General features: G+C 35.5%; 2 protein-coding genes across 4 annotated transcripts in view; one reads left to right on the forward strand and one right to left on the reverse strand.

Moving 5' to 3' along the window:
* The window catches only part of LOC127160182 (dedicator of cytokinesis protein 7), a 69,107-nt gene that overhangs the window by 32,116 nt on the left and 20,761 nt on the right, over positions 1-16,230 (reverse strand). For 2 of the 3 annotated variants that reach the window (XM_051102845.1, XM_051102837.1), the window contains exons 15-23: positions 8,727-8,844; positions 8,047-8,117; positions 5,928-6,066; positions 5,492-5,593; positions 3,393-3,479; positions 3,073-3,304; positions 2,820-2,984; positions 2,371-2,543; positions 1,630-1,731 (exon numbers count right to left, since the gene is read on the reverse strand). In XM_051102845.1, the coding sequence (XP_050958802.1) occupies positions 1,630-1,731; positions 2,371-2,543; positions 2,820-2,984; positions 3,073-3,304; positions 3,393-3,479; positions 5,492-5,593; positions 5,928-6,066; positions 8,047-8,117; positions 8,727-8,844 (1,189 nt within the window). The remainder of the gene's footprint in view (positions 1-1,629; positions 1,732-2,370; positions 2,544-2,819; positions 2,985-3,072; positions 3,305-3,392; positions 3,480-5,491; positions 5,594-5,927; positions 6,067-8,046; positions 8,118-8,726; positions 8,845-16,230) is intronic. The other variant, XM_051102853.1, reaches the window with a different exon arrangement.
* Positions 13,042-14,879, forward strand: angptl8 (angiopoietin like 8). Its single transcript, XM_051102872.1, has 4 exons — positions 13,042-13,417; positions 14,035-14,175; positions 14,256-14,366; positions 14,451-14,879. The coding sequence occupies exons 1-4, from the start codon at positions 13,121-13,123 to the stop codon at positions 14,460-14,462; spliced, it is 561 nt and encodes a 186-aa protein (XP_050958829.1). The 5' UTR covers positions 13,042-13,120; the 3' UTR covers positions 14,463-14,879.

A 16,230-nucleotide genomic window follows, 5' to 3' on the forward strand; every position in this document is an offset into this window, starting at 1 on the left:
AAGGGTGAGACGGTGAGGATTTGGGAAAATAAAAATATTAAGTTATGTGGCAATTCGTGACCAACTGGCAAAACAGTACACTTTTTTTGCACAAGAATACCAACATGTTTACCTTCTCTGGTTTAACAAGCGGTCTTTTACCCTACTCGAAAACCAAATCCTCCGTCCGCCATCGTTTCCAGAATAGTCGCGTCCTTTTTGCCGTCACCGCCTGGCTCGTGCTGACACTACAAATACAAACCAGGCTCTACACCCGAAGCGCTCACAACGAAAACTACTCTTTGCGTGATCAGTGAAATCCTGAATATGCCACGGCTTTGTAACTCTGTAACCCGCGCTGTATGGAGCAGTGCGACCACGTCAAATTTTAACTTGCACATTTAAAAAAAAAAAAAAAAAAAAAGTGACAGTTTTGATCATTCTAGAGCCCTGCAATACAAAGGCATTCAACATGGAAAGAAAGTAATAGAAATGTAGTCACTAAGTCATGTTTAATTATAATTTCTAATTATTTTATACGGTGCACTGCGCTCTGACAGGGCTGCGGGACACGAACATAATTATTTCCTACAACTTGTTAATTCGTTCCTACGTTTTATTAATTTATTAATTTGTAAAATAAGGGAACGAATTAAAAAGTCGTATTAACGAATTCTTAATTTATTGCCACGAAATCTTTTATTTCCCACACGCAGTTTACCCGCATAAATGATCCGACAACATGGATTAAAAGTAAATGACAAGAAAACAAACCTGCGAAATTAAAGGGTGAGACGGTGATGATTTGTGAAAAGAAACTATAAATATTATTAAGTTTGTGGCAATTCGTGACCAACCGGGAAAACAGGACACACAGCCGCTTATGGCTTTAAATGTATTGGCTCGAACTGCATGAATCCAAAAGTATGGTCGCTACTAACATTTGCCTGCTAACCAATTATTTAACTTATAAAGAATGCTTTGTACCTCACTTGTGTCATATTCACGAAAAATGTTTCATATGAGCAACAGTGTGTTTTGCCGTTGCGCCGCCGAAGAAAGAGAATTCACTGACCGCGCGCCGTAATTACTTTTTATTTTAAATGCAGATCATGTCATGTGCAAACACAGCCATTGGGTTTCAAAATACAACAAAGAGCACCATAAAACCATTTAAAATGTGCATTTAGCGATCTAGTGACTGGATATGAAACAGGCAACAGTAAATTATCCCAAATGGAACAACGGCGCGCTTTCTCCTATAGCCGCTGCTGCCACTGCACGTGCTATTGCTATGCATCATTCTGTATGTGTATTCTCAGTTTAAATGCAGCGATACAAAACAGTGAATCTACTCCTCATTCAGTCAAAACTTTGCTTCAAGAATGAGCCACACTGCTGACGTGATCTAATCCCTAGCACACCCTTAGCACATGTGAGTTAACATATTCATCTTATCGGCAAAACATATCGGCATAATTTTTCATATCGGGCCGATGCCGATATTTACATTTGAAGTCATTATCGGCCGATTCCGATATCAGTCCGATAATATCGTGCATCCCTAGTCTGAGGCAATTACAGGTTATATTAGGGTGTCTGGTTTGAGGCAGTAGGGAGGGACATAAGGGTGTAGGGTTTGACTGGCACCTGCTTGAGCTCACAGCTGGAGTTGGGGTTCCGACGGAGCACAGACCTTGAGCCCCCTGGAGCGTAAGCAGAGTTTACCCAGGAATGTGAACGGTCTATCCCCTGCTTATCCACCGACGACACAAACACACACCACAGTGCAACACAGGGGAGGCAGAACAGCCACACACAGGCGCCACAGGGAGGGGACGAAGTGCAGGAACAAGAATTAATTTAGAGAAGGGTGGGGAACAAGTCAGGGGCACAGTGAAGGAGGGGAGAGGGTAGGAACAGCAGTACCAAAGCAAAAACATAGCACAATTATTAGCAGAGCAATCAACAGCTGGCACAGGAATCTCACAATCGATCTCCAAGAGTGCAGAGTAGGGCGGCAACAAACTATTTTAATGATTTTGATTAACCAAATTTTTTCAGCATTTATTTTTTCATAGAAATAGCTTGTTTTGCAAAGTGATGTCAATGATTAGTTAATCAAATTTGTTGTGAAATACCTTCATTATTAGATTTTATTGATTAGTTTGTATAAGAGCTTTAGTTTCCCCCCAGTTTTTCACCAACAAATGAGAAACAGAAACTGACTGTTAAAAAGACAACATCAATAAAGGCAACTTTCACTTCAAGTGCTTCTTTTAATACTCAGTTTCCTGTAGCTACCTAGTTAACTACAAACAAGACAGGACAAAGTGGTCAAACTACATTAACTTGAACAACCAATCAGAAGCCAGAGGTAGAGCCGCCCACCTTGCTGCCGATGATTCTCTGCACCTCCTCGTCAGGAGTGGCTGGTGTTGAGGCCAGATCAGGGTTAGAGTTACTAATGCTCTTGGAGCGGGACAAGAGCAGACTGCTGGGTCTTGCCGTCGCCCTAGAGAGCGTGGCATACTGGATGGGGAGATCATACGATGCGGCTCCCACTAAAGGAGTAAGTGGGACATGCTCAGTGTACAAACTTAACTAAGCATTCTGCTTGAGGTCAAACAAGAGCAAATATAAATGCGAGAGAAGAACTTACTACAACAAACACTGAGCCCTAGAGAAATGAATCAGCGCAGTTTAAAGGTTAAATAACGTTTACAGTTTTATCAACGGTTCAAGGCAAGCAAAACGGCATTTTCAAGACTTCTCTCAAATCTCACACTATCATGACCTTGCACTGGTTTTGTACTTTGTGAGTTGTTTTTCTCACTCACCAGAAGGGGGAGACATAGGCTCTGTTGTGGGCAGGTGGAAGCAGTAGTGGATATAGGAGGACAGCAGATTGTTGCGGCCATGATGGTCCTGGTTTCCCTCCAAATTCTTATGCATCTGGTTTACCAGCAGGGCCATGGCTTCAAAGGCAGCTCGACCAAGATTTACTGGATTTTGAGGAAGGACATGAAATGGATTACACCAAAAAATTGGGTATAACAAGTAATTTTAAAGACCAAATCTTGTGTTACCAACCGATCTGTCCTGCTATGACAGGAGGGTGTACGATTAGCAATATGAGCTTGCTCATCAGTTGATGGAGGAAGCGCACACAAGTGTCCAGCAGTGCCCCTTTCAGAGCCGCCATGCTGGCCTTCAGCTCCGCCTCCACGTTTGCCTCTGTGATTATAACATCCTTCAGCCGGAAGGGGAATGAATACTCTTCCAAAACATACACGAGTGTGAAGAACTTATCCAGGTGTGGATCCTACACACATTAAGTAAGAAATACATGTGAATGCATTTACATAGAAATGTGTTTAATGATATTTTTACAGATTTTTTTTTTTCATTACCTGTGTGTGAACTGAGGAGGCTGCCTTGACCTCAACATTAAAGACTCCTTTGTGGTTGTCCACCCATTTCATTCCTGGTAGCTGTACCTGAAACAAACACAGGCCACCACATATTTTCAGCACATGTTCACATTCCTCCTCAGATATTACAGCCAAATAGATGTTGCAATTCATTCCTAAATCATTATCTGAAACTTGGATAATTAGGTTTTGTGATAAAAAAAAAAACTGCCTGAAATGACCCATTCACACTTTAGTCCAAAAAATTTCAATGACTTCTCCATCACTTTATCATGATTTTTCCAGTCATTCATGATTTTTTAATAAGAATTTTTAAAAACATTTTTAGAATTTAGCACAACTATGAAAATATATATTCACTACGGATAATTTCATAACTTTTCAACGTTTTATGTTCTATATTTTTTGTGTTCTATATTTGAAGAGTTTATTTGCTAAAACAGATAACTCAAAAATCATTTATGTTATCATGGTTTTAATGTGTTTTGTTCAGTTATTGTGTTTTGGTCAGTTAGCTGTATTTTTTGGTTATTTTTTTACAAAATCAAAATAACCCAAGTGCAGTTTGATTGAGAGTAACTGGAATGCACAATGAGAAAACATGATTTTTGAAAATTGTTAAAAACCTACAGTTACCTGTTTTTGCAAATTAACTCTTCATTTTATGTTTTATGAGTTCAGTCACACATTTTGCGGATCATTTGCTTTAAACCTTTTCATCAGAATTTTGCATTAAATTCTGTTCATCTGTCATTTTTCACATTGCTCCAAATTTGTATGATTTTTGTCATGTGGAACACAAAAAGGGGGAATAATTAAAAGTCAGAGCTGCTGAAAAAGCATAGTGATCACTGACTGTCAAATTAAGCAATTTTTTGCTTGGTCTATTAAAAAAAAAAAAAAAAAGGCATATAAGTTTGAAATTTGAACCTGAGTTCCTTTTCATGCTGAATAAAAACTCATCTCATCATTTTTCTGTTGTGCCCATGGCTGGAGTAATTGCACCACAGCATGAATCTACAAATCCAAGGTTTAGACTTGGCTCATAAATATTATTAATTACATAATGTGACGCTAGCTCAGTAGGCCTAAGTGAATTACCAAAAGGCAGACTCATGACTGTTAATTAGAATATGTGACTGAAAGCCCCAAGAGTAGTAAAATCCGTAATGTCATCTCAAATGGAGTGCAAAAAAATTGCTTTTTTTATGTTTTATGATGAACTTGGTGGAGGGGAGATCAGGGGTTGAATTGGTTTAGTCACAAAAAGCAATGACATGCTTCTCTGCTTAAAAGAGTAGTATTTTTACTTGGAAAAAAGTCATGGAATTGTATTATTCTGATAGCCACTGGATAACTAAATTATTTATTTATTTATGTGTGTTTAATATACTACTACTACTAATATTAACAATTAATATTAATATTAACATGACTCATGTTAGAATTAGTTTACTATAGTAAAACAAACTAAATCGTTCAAATGCTAAAAGCACTAACTTTTGTTTTTACTGACAAATATACAGTTTTAGAAAAATCTAGACTTACAAAATGTAGTGTGGTTAAATAAACATTAACAATGATAAAACTTTTCCAAACAAAAGTTCAAATTAATTAAGATTATTCCATGCTTTTGACAAAAGTAGCAATTATTTGTAGCAATAGCCAACAATGCATTGTATTTGTCAAAATAATACATTTTTTTAATGCCAAAAATGATTAGACTTAATAAAATAATTATTAAGTTATTAAGATAATGTTCTATGAAGACATTTTGTAAATTTCTTACCGTAAATATATCAAAGCGTAATTTTTGATCAGTAATATGCATTGCTTAGACCTTTTTTTGCACCTTTCGATTTTATGAAATTATGAAATTACTACAATTATTAAAGCCTTTAAAAAAAGTGCCAAGAGTCACCAAGTGAACCATACTTCTTGAAAGTTCTTGTTAAATGAAAAGATGGCAGGTAGTAGCAGTCTGTAAATCATTAAGTCGAAATTATGAAGGAAAAAAAAAAAAAAATATAATTGGTGGTCCCACTTTATATTAGTCAGCTAATATGTAAATATCTTACATCAGGAGTGAGGACTGAGTAGCTGGGTGGAGGTTTCTCCACAGAGACGGGCAGACTGAAGGAGCCAGTGCGCAGGCGGCCGTGCTGCATGAGGGGGATCCACTGCAAAAAGCAACATGAACTATGATTAACCTGCAGATTTTACATGCAGTTCAAAAACATTAGCGTGCTATATATGGCCTACAATCACATGACGCTACAACTTCAAAAGTGTCATAAAGAGAATCAGGGGAGGGTGCGACTGAATCCCAGCAGGGGAAGAGAGTGCGTGGGAGGTGACGTATATGACGCTCTAGGTGTCTCTGAGGGGGGACAGGGTCATGTGGAGGTGAGTGTTTCATCAGGTAGCCTGGAGCGCTTCTCCAGCGCTGTGGGAGAGTGACTGTCAGGAGAGGATAGAGAGGAAGAGGAGAAGAGAGGGGGGTCTTTCTCTCACCGTGTAGCCCACCGGCGTCTCCAAGGGGGTATTCTGCTTGGGCTGGCAGCTGATGTGATAGAAGGTGAAGAGCAGGTGGTGGTTGTCGGTGAGGTTGGCGGGAATCTTCATCTTTACCTCCTCGTAGAACTCTGGGGACCTGCAGAGATGGAGAGACGAGACTGAAAAAGGCTGTAGCGTTTTCAACAAGGGGGTCGGGACCCACTAGGGGGCCTCATCAAACTTCTAAAGAGAGCCGCTGGATAACTTAAAATTATTAATTTTTTTTTTTTTTTTTTTTTTTTAACAACATTGTTTAAAACAAAATGCTTTTAATTATTTTTTCATTTATTTAAACATATTTAAGTAATTAAAGGGATATTCCCCCAAAAATGAAAATTAATTCATTACCATTAAATACTCACCCTCATGTTGTTCCAAACCCGTAAGAACTTTGTTCATTTTCGGAACACAAATTAAGTTATTTTTGATTAAATGCATTGTGATATTCTTGTGAATGCTTGCTGACTGACACGGAAGAGAAGAAACTGTTGAATAAAGTCATTCTTTTTGTTTTCTTTGCACACAAAAAGTATTCTCGTAGCTTCATAAAATTATGGTTGAACCACTGACGTCACATGGACCATTTTAATGATGTCCTTTCTACCTTTCTGGGCCTTGAACATTGTAGTTGCATTGCTGTCTGTGCAGGGTCAGAAAAAAAAAAATATAATTTAATCAAAAATATCTTAATTTGTCCATCGCTGATCAAAGATGAATGAAGGTCTTATGGGTTTGGAACGACATGGACTATCCTTTTAACTGTTGATATTATTAATATTAATATAACCCATATATATATATATATATATATATAAATGCAATTTGAAATTAAAAAAACAAATAAAATAATAAATACAGTAAAGATCTAAACTGAAATCATAATTCCCCCCCTTAATAACTTTTGTTTTTACTGAATAACATACTTTCTGAAACTTCTGATTACATATTACAAAATTGCATATAATATTTATATGTATATATAATATTTTCCAAACAAAATTTCAGAATTAAATTAAATTATTTTTTTCATGTTTTTGAAAGAAGTCTCTGATGCTTACCAATGCTGCATTTATCTGAACAAAATACAGTAAACTTCAGCAACTACTAGTCTTTAGTGTCACATGATCCTTCAGAAATGTTACTATTTACTGTCATCCAACTGTTTTTAATAGAAAAATAGTTATTAAAATTGTAATATTTCTTAACGTTACTGGAATAGAAAGATAGACAGAAAGAACGATAGAAAGATAGAAAAATAGATAGATCGATCGATAGAATGGTAGATAGAGACATAGAACCATAGATAAACAGATAGATAGATAAACGACAGAACGATAGATAGAACAATAGATAGATAGAATGATATAGATAGAACAATAGATAGATAGAACGATTGATAGAACAACAGATAGAACGACAGACAGATAGATGGAATGATAGAATGATAGAAAGAACAGTAGAACGATAGATAGAACGACAGACAGAATGATAGACAGAACGCCAGGTAGACAGAACGATGCATAGAACGAACGATAGAACGACAGACAGACAGACATATAGATAGATAGATTGATAGATATATAGATAGATAGATAGATAGGCAGAATAATAGAATGATTGACAGAACAATAGACAGAATGAGAGACAGATAGAATGATAGAACAATAGACAGAATGATAGATGGACAGAACGATAGAATGATAGAATGACAGATAGAACAAACGACAGATAGATAGACATAGATGGGTGGATAAATGGATAGATTGAATAATAGAATGATGGACAGAACGACAGACAGACAGATAGATAGAATGATAGAACGACAGATAGATAGACAAAGAATGACAAAGAATGATAGACAGAATGATAGATGGACAGAACAGACAGACAGAACGACAGATAGACAGAACGATAGACAGATAGACAGATAGATAGATAGATAGATAGATAGACAGATAGAGTGAAGGCCCTCTGAGTCAAAAAGAACTACGGAAATGTAATGCAATTCTAGACATGCATAAAATAAAAAAGAAGTGTTGTTTCTGTAATGAAAAGTGAATGAGACAATGGTTTGTACTTGTTATGGTAGATCACCGGGGTGTACGCCTCCTTGTAAAACTCTGAACAGCTTGACTTTCCAAAGATGACCTGTACAGAGGGTGGAAATCACATTGCACTGGTGAATAACAGCTTAACGGCTCCACTAGATGTCACTGGGGAGTTACATTTCAGCCATGATGTTGCCCTCGCTAATCATAACACTGTGGATGGATTTTCTAATTATCCCAAAATGAATTTAGCCTCTAATGTACCTGCACTGCATATGGCCTCACTTGAGCTCTAAATACATTACAGATGTTTCAAAGTGAGCAACTGGTGTGCGAATGCAGCGCTAATACTATTAGGGAGTTTCTAAAATCTGTGATTAGATTAACAAAATGCAAAAGGTTTTGCGAGTTCACTGAAATCTCCCAAATCTCCCAGAGCGCTTCTTAATAGATATGAAGTCTGCGTGTTCGGCTGAAGCTAAAACACTGTGACATGGATCGATGTGTGTTAGGGAGGCGCTGTCATATTCTTGGCACGGATCTGGAGAGCTTTACTGTGCACAATTAAGTTTATCTAAGCGATGAGATCATCGTATCAGATGTGCTTACATAATCCCAAATGTTTTTTTGTCTTTTCAAAAGAATACGCTTTGACAGTGTGACTAGAGCCGTGAGCGAGTACAGGGTGCGGGTGTGATCGCTGACTCACAGGCATGGCCTGGCTGGGATCCTCTCCTGCCATGAACTGCACCTTCACCGCAATGTTCCTCACCGAACCCTGCCGGCTACTGAAGTTGAGACTCTGAGGGTAAATGTACAACAGGTTCCTGAAGGGAGAGAGAAGCAAACACGTGCAATAAATGAACACCTTTCTATCAGACCAGCGATGGTTTAGGAGCAGCCTGTAGATGATGCAAACTATCAAGTTCAGCTGTGCTACTCATACTTTTATATAACATGTGTTATATAAAGTCTCGATTTCCTGGTTACATACAGTTTGTTTCCTTCTGTCAACACAGCAGTGCTCTCTCAAGCATGGCCTTCATTTCTAAAGACAATAGACAGAGTCTACTGAGTCAGTGAAATGAGTTTCTCATGAAAGGTGCTTCCGTGTGGCCATTTCTGAAACCAAATTTGGACTTTAGCAATGCAAGTGTGCTTGATTTAGAAACTGAAAAGAGACACTGCACTGCCACGCTTCCTTGAGCAGCACGACCATTTTCAACTATGCTGAGATGATGAGAAAGGAACCTTGAGTATCACATAAGCGCAACAGAATGATTTCTTTAGCATTTCATGAAAAAGTTTTCAGTAAGGACTGATGTAGACAGACAGGCTTTTTAATTGTGCCTTTGCAAAGACCCGCCCCCCCCTTAGTTACTGTTACTATGTCTGACAAGCCATGGCGCTCTCACGCCACACATCACATTCTCACACAGTAAAGAATACATTGTGGAACAAAGAGGAAACTGACAATGCACCGACAGACAAGACAGAAAGACAGAGCAGGTTACTTTTGGTTTGAAACAAAGTCTCAGCTTTCAAATTTTTCACTTTTTAATAAATGCAAACAATAAATATAAAATACAGTTTTGTGACTCTTTAATGTGTAGTGACAGATCACTCTTTACTAGTTAACGTGGCACAAAATAAACATGAATGAACATCAGAAGGTATTTTATTTCAACTGCGGAAAGATGTCAATACACATCATTTTTCAAGTTTGTCCACTGATGTTAATCTACTCTACTGTCTGATTTGTTTGTCTAACAATTTTGATTTGACATTATGATTGGTCAGATCGCCCGTCAATCAAACTCCAGCAGAATGGTCAATTAAAATTTTACAAAACTTAATGTAACAGTCATTTAAACAGCAATGATTATTTGCAACAATAATATCTGTGATCATTTCTAATCAATTAAATTCTACCTGGGGGACGAGATTAATCAATTTCTGTCAAAATGTCAAACTTTCAAAAAGCAGTGCCAAAGGTAAGTTTACAGTTACTTGAGTAAATGGTCAAACTATAAATGATAAAGTTTACAACTAGTTTAGCTTCAATTCCTGATATAAACTGTCAAGTTTACAACTACTAACATAAATGGTTAAGTTTCAACTCCTACTGTAAACTGTCATGTTTTTAATTACTTGTGTAAATCGACCGTTTTTAACTTCCAACGCCAATGGTCCAGTTAACAACTATTAATATAAATAGTTAAACTTAAATTCCTAACGTAAACAGTCAAAGATAGTAGCTAATATAAACAGCTAAACTTCAATTCCTGATGTAAACTGTCAAGTTTACAACTACTAACATAAACAGTTAAGTTTCAACTCCTAATGTAAATAGTCATGTTTTAAACTATTTGTTTACAACTACTAATGTAATGTTTAAGCTTTAGTTCCTAATGTAAACCAAGTTTAAAACAACTAATATAAACAGTCCATTTGTAACTCCCAATGTCAATGGTCAAGTTAACAACTATTAATATAAAGGTTTAAACTTTAATTCCTAATGTAAATAGTCAAGATAACAGCAGCTAATACAAACAGTTAAACTTTAATTCCTGACATAAACTGTCAAGTTTACAACTACTATAATATAAACAGTTAAAACATCAATTACTAATGTAAACAAACAAGTTTACAAAAACAAATATAAATGGTTGGGTTCTAAACTCATAAACCATATAAAATATAAATTTCAATTTCAATTCCTAATGTAAATGGTAAAAATAACAGCTGCTAATATAAACAGTTAAACATCAATTCTTGATGTAAACTGTCAAGTGTACAACTACTAACATAAACAGCTGAGTTCCAACTCCTAATGTAAACTGTCACATTTTCAACTACTTGTGTAAACGAACAAGTTTACAACTACTAATTTAACGATTAAGGTTAAATCCCTGAAACAAACTGTCAAGTTTAAAACAACTAATATTAACAGTTAATTTTCAACTCCTAATGTAAACTGCCAAGTTTACAAAAACAAATATAAACTAGTTGTAAATCAAGTTTACAACTTTTTTTTAACAGACATGTTCACAACAACTAGTATTACAGCGAAGCTTTAGGACCTGATGTAAACTGTCAAGTTTAAAACTACTAATATAAATAGTTAATTTTAAAACCCCAATTTCAATGGTCAAGTTTACAAATAATAACATAAATGGTTAAGTTTTAACTCCCAATGTAAACTGTCATGCTTTCAACAACTTGCGTCAAGAGACAAGTTTACAACTACTAATATAATGGTTACGCTTTAATTCCTGATACAGACTGTCAGGTTTAAAACAACTAATATAAATGGTTAATTTCTAACTCCTAATGTATGTTGTGCCAAGTTCACAAAAGCTAATATAAAATTGTTGTAAATCAAATGTACAACTATTTGTTTAAACAGACATGTTCACAACTACTAATATAACAGTTAAGCATTAGCTCTTAATGTAAACAGTCAAGTTTAAAACTAATATAAACAGTTAATTTTTATCTCCCATTGTCAGCAGTCATGTTAACAACTATTAAAATAAACAGTTAAATTTCAATTCTTGATGTAAACTGTCAAATTTACAACTACTAATATAAATGGTTAAGTTTCAACTTCTAACAAATTTACAACTACTAAAATAAACAGTTAAAACATCAACTCCTAATGTAAACTACTAAGTTTACAAAAACCTTTATAAACTGTTCAGTTTCAAATCTTAATGTAAAATGTCAAGTTCTCAACTATTTGTTTAACAAATTTAAAACATATTTACACCTAATTTTCAGCACCCTGTTGGTAAACAAATTTAAAACAATATAAACAGTTAATTTTCAGCACCCTATGTCAATGGTCAACTTAACAACTGTTCATTTAAATGGTTAAATTCCATAATAAATTCCTCGACTCCTAATCTAAACTGACATATTTTCAACTACTTGTGTAAACGGACGACCAATATAATGGCTAAGCCTAAATTCCTGATGCAAACTGTCAAGTTAAAAAAAAAAAAAACAGTATAAAATAGTTCACAACTACTAATATAACCATTAAGCTTTAGTTCCTAATGTTAACAGTCGAGTTTAAAACAACTAATATAAATAGTTAATTTTCAACTCCCAATGTCAATGGTCAACTTAACAACTATTAATATGAACGGTTAAACTTCAAATCCTTTAGTTCCTGATGTAAACTTTAAGTTTACAACTACTAAAAAAACAGTTAAAACATCAATTTCCAATGTAAACTATCAAGTTTACAAAAACTAATAAAAATGGTTCAGTTTCAACTCCTAATGTAAACTGTCAACTATTTGTGCAAACAGACAAGTTTATAACTAGTAATACCACTGATTAAGCTTTAATTCCTAATGTCAAGTCTACAACTACTAATGTAAAGCATCTAGACATAAATAAAGAGAGAGGATCCATCTGCCCCAATCATGTCTTGAATTATTTTCATTTGGTGGCTTTCTCAGCAAATACTACATGAGAGATTATCATCATGTCATTAAAACTATTAACATTTTGGACCGCTCTATTCTAAACAAGAGTAGAAACGTGACACACATCTACTCTTTCATCTGCATTTTCGAGGAACAGTGCCATAAATAGACATGAAAGGCACTGCAAATTACTTGACTTTACCCCAAATCAAACACTGAACAGGTGGTAGCAGCGTGAACATACGGGCCTCTATCTCTCAGACCTCCTGTGACGCTAAATATGATCTTTATATAACTAACGAAGCAACCGTTCAAAATCTCTTATTTATATAGTTCTAAAATAGCACAGTGTCCATTTGATACTGTGACAGAAGGTGCTTTGAGTAGCTATGAGGTCAAAGGAGAAAAGTGCATTGGCAGACCGTGAAGCACGTCCCTGGTTCAATACCACTGAACATCTGTCTGACCAACATAAGTCAAGGTCTCTCTTTCACATAGCCAAAGCACATCTCTGATAGGCCCGTGTCTCAGCTGATTTCCCAATGTCCAACACCCTGTCACTGCTTATAAAGGCAGCACCATGCTACAAAGCACATACATTAAAACAGCCCGTTTCCTTGCACCTGCAGCAGTCACAGTTTGTTATTTTTAAGAAGAGGACAGGATGCAGCCAGCTTTATGCCTGCTGTTTGCAGCTCTGTGCATGAACAGGGTCTCTTCATCTCCGCTGAAGTCTGTCGGGGAAAAGCTGGCCTCCGTGGATGACGTGAACATCCTGATGTACGGAGTGCTGCAGTTCACCGAATCCCTGCACCACATGTACCAGACCACAGAAGCCAGGCTGGCTCGCGTCACGAAAGCCATCAGCCGAACTGAGAGCGAGATGAAGAGGCTGGGGCACGACACAGAGGAGGTTGCTAAAACCGAGCAACAGATCAAAGAAAAACTCCAGCTCATTCAGGTACAGCCTATATGTTACTTGACCAATGATATACATTCATGACAGAGTGATCATTTTGAAATTACCATCTTAATTAACAGAAAAGGTAGTTCACTTTGGCATCAGTTCTAAAAAGTACTAACAACATTATAATTAATATGCATAGGGGAGGGAGTAAGTTGTGCCCCTTTTCACTCCAATGATCTTCTAGGCAAAGATAAGCAAAAACGTCTATGCTATAATTACACTGTCTATAATTATACTAATTATATTTTAAGGGTAATTTTCTAATGGAAATACAATGAAAAATTAGTAGTATATATATATATATATATTTTTTTTTTTTTTATTCTTTAATAAACATTTTAATGTTTTTTAAACATTTTAATGTTTTTATTTTTTATCCTATTTAAAAAAAAAAAATTATTTATATATGAAAAAAATATATATATATATATATATATATATATATATATATATATATATATATTATTATTATCTCATTATATTCATTCACTAATGTATTATAATTATACAGTAATTCCTTAGTCCCAGTTAGTGTGCTGGTTTCAAGAGGAGTTGGATCAGTGTGCTCAACAGCTGTTTTTTGTTTTGTTTGTTTGTTTGTTTTCTTTCAGGCTCAGATGAAAGCGCTGGAGATTCAGGTCCATGAGAACAGAGACACAGTCACCAGGGTGGAGCTGGAAGAGGCGCAGCTAAAGAAAAAACTAACCAGCCTGGAGGAAAACCTAATGAGCTCTGTCCCAGACACGATCAAGGTAGTGAAGACACAGACCCGCCTTTCAAAGAAAACAACCACAGATTTACCTGAAAATAACCGAATATCTCCTTCTGACAGGGCACACCACTTAAACACATCTCTAACCTGAAGGACCTGATGAAGTGGACACAAGAACAGAAACTGAAATTGGAGAATCAAAACCAGCAGCTGGCTGATTTACAGAAACAGGTAAGCCTGAGTCCAGAGTTGCTAGTAAACATGTGATTGCCTGTAAAATCATCACTTCATGTCAGTGCTTGCTTCTCATTTCAGAATATGGTGTAACCACTAAAAATCACCTACGATGAGGAAGCGCAATCAACACTCATCAACACTCCATTCACAGCACTGCAAATGGGTCTCACTTACTACATGTTCATAAACATGACACAGATGTCCTCTTTGCCTGTCATTTTACATGCACATTGAGCATCTTTCATGAAACATAAGAAGAGTGAATTTCTGTATGAAACATTTGAAACTGTGAAATGCTGCATGTAATTTCAATGTTATTAAGATTAACTACTTTTTTGTAGTGGATAACGTGTTTGTAGCAGTAAAAATAATTATCATAATATATGTATGTAACTTATAACTTAATACTTTGTAACTTATAACTGAAGGAAAATAAGTGGTGTGTCTTGTCTTTCTGTTTTAAAACAATATTAATATTGCACAAATTAAACTTTTATTTACTTTCTACGTAAATGTTCTTGGTCTTTCTATGTACGATAAATCATTACTTGCATAGCTTTAAATAAAATAAGTTTTATTTTCAGAATTGTTTATAACCTTCTTCACAGAATGTACGGTTGGTCAAATATAAAAGTAAGTAAATAAATAAATTTTGAATATATAGAACTACAGGGCTGCAACAGTTAATCGCACGATGGCGTGAGGCGCGTTTAGTCAATGATTTGATTAGTAGTAAAGCTCCATCACGTGCGTTCAGCTTTGGCGTAGCTTGTCAGTGCTTTACGGCTCTGTGTATTACTTGCCGCTCCAGCTGAACGCACGTGATGGAGCTTTACTACTAATCAAAGTACCGGCTTCATTGACTAAACGCGCCTCACGACATCGTGCGATTAATCGTTGCAGCCCTAATATATATATATGTGTGTGTGTATATATATATATATATATATATATATATATATATATATGTATGTGTATATATATGTATGTATGTGTGTGTGTATGTGTATATCAGTGGCGGCTACTGGTCTGTCAAATAGGGGAAGCTCATTTTCGGCCTACATCGTAAAATTGTCTATTTATTTATTCACAAGAATGTGCCTTATTGTCATAAGTAAGTCACAATGCAAACAATCGTAAAAAAAAAAGCTTTAGTTTTATTATGCAAAATATGATGTATTTTTTCTTTTAGTCAGATGCTACTATATAGTATAAATATTTTGCAATTTAAATAAGGTTATTATGGAGATTTATTTATTTATTTATTTCTAAAGTATTTTAATAGAAATATAAGGTTTCATTATGTTATGTTAAAATTTTTCAAGATTACTATATATATATATATATATATATATATATATATTTATATTAATTTATAGTCATCCTCCATGTTAATATTTAATGTAGTAATCTATATATATATATTGATTACTACATTAAATATTAACATGAATGAATGAATGAACGATCTAAAAAAATATTAAACTCTGTAAAAGTGAAACAAGGAATGTGGTGTATAATTGTGTGAAATGTATGATGAAAATCAAGCAATTTCGCCAAGCAAATATAAAGAAATAGGTTGCAGCAGTTTTATTTCGACTGAACTTGAGAAATCCACGATGGGACTGAGCGCGAATAGCTTCAGCGATTCCTTATAGTACAAAATCGCTGTCAGTCAAAAGGAGATGCAATCTTTCGACAGACCCTCCAATCATCACGCAGAAGCTCGGAGTCCAGGCCAGCCCACTCCTCATTTGCTCCTCATTCACCCCCAGAGACGCTGAGCGTCCGTGGGCGGGACATAATCGCAGCGTTTATCCAATGACCGTCTAGTTTCAAAGCACTGAAAAAAACGTTC

The sequence above is a fragment of the Labeo rohita genome, chromosome 3 (assembly GCF_022985175.1).
Source record: "Labeo rohita strain BAU-BD-2019 chromosome 3, IGBB_LRoh.1.0, whole genome shotgun sequence".
Taxonomy (NCBI): Eukaryota; Metazoa; Chordata; class Actinopteri; order Cypriniformes; family Cyprinidae; genus Labeo; species Labeo rohita.

Coding starts and splice junctions, on each gene's coding strand:
- angptl8 (XM_051102872.1), top strand. CDS start 13,121: ATGCAGCCAGCTTTATGCCTGCTGTTTGCAGCTCTGTGCATGAACAGG. Junction 13,418..14,034: donor AAAAACTCCAGCTCATTCAG/GTACAGCCTATA, acceptor GTTTTCTTTCAG/GCTCAGATGAAAGCGCTGGA. Junction 14,176..14,255: donor CTGTCCCAGACACGATCAAG/GTAGTGAAGACA, acceptor TCCTTCTGACAG/GGCACACCACTTAAACACAT.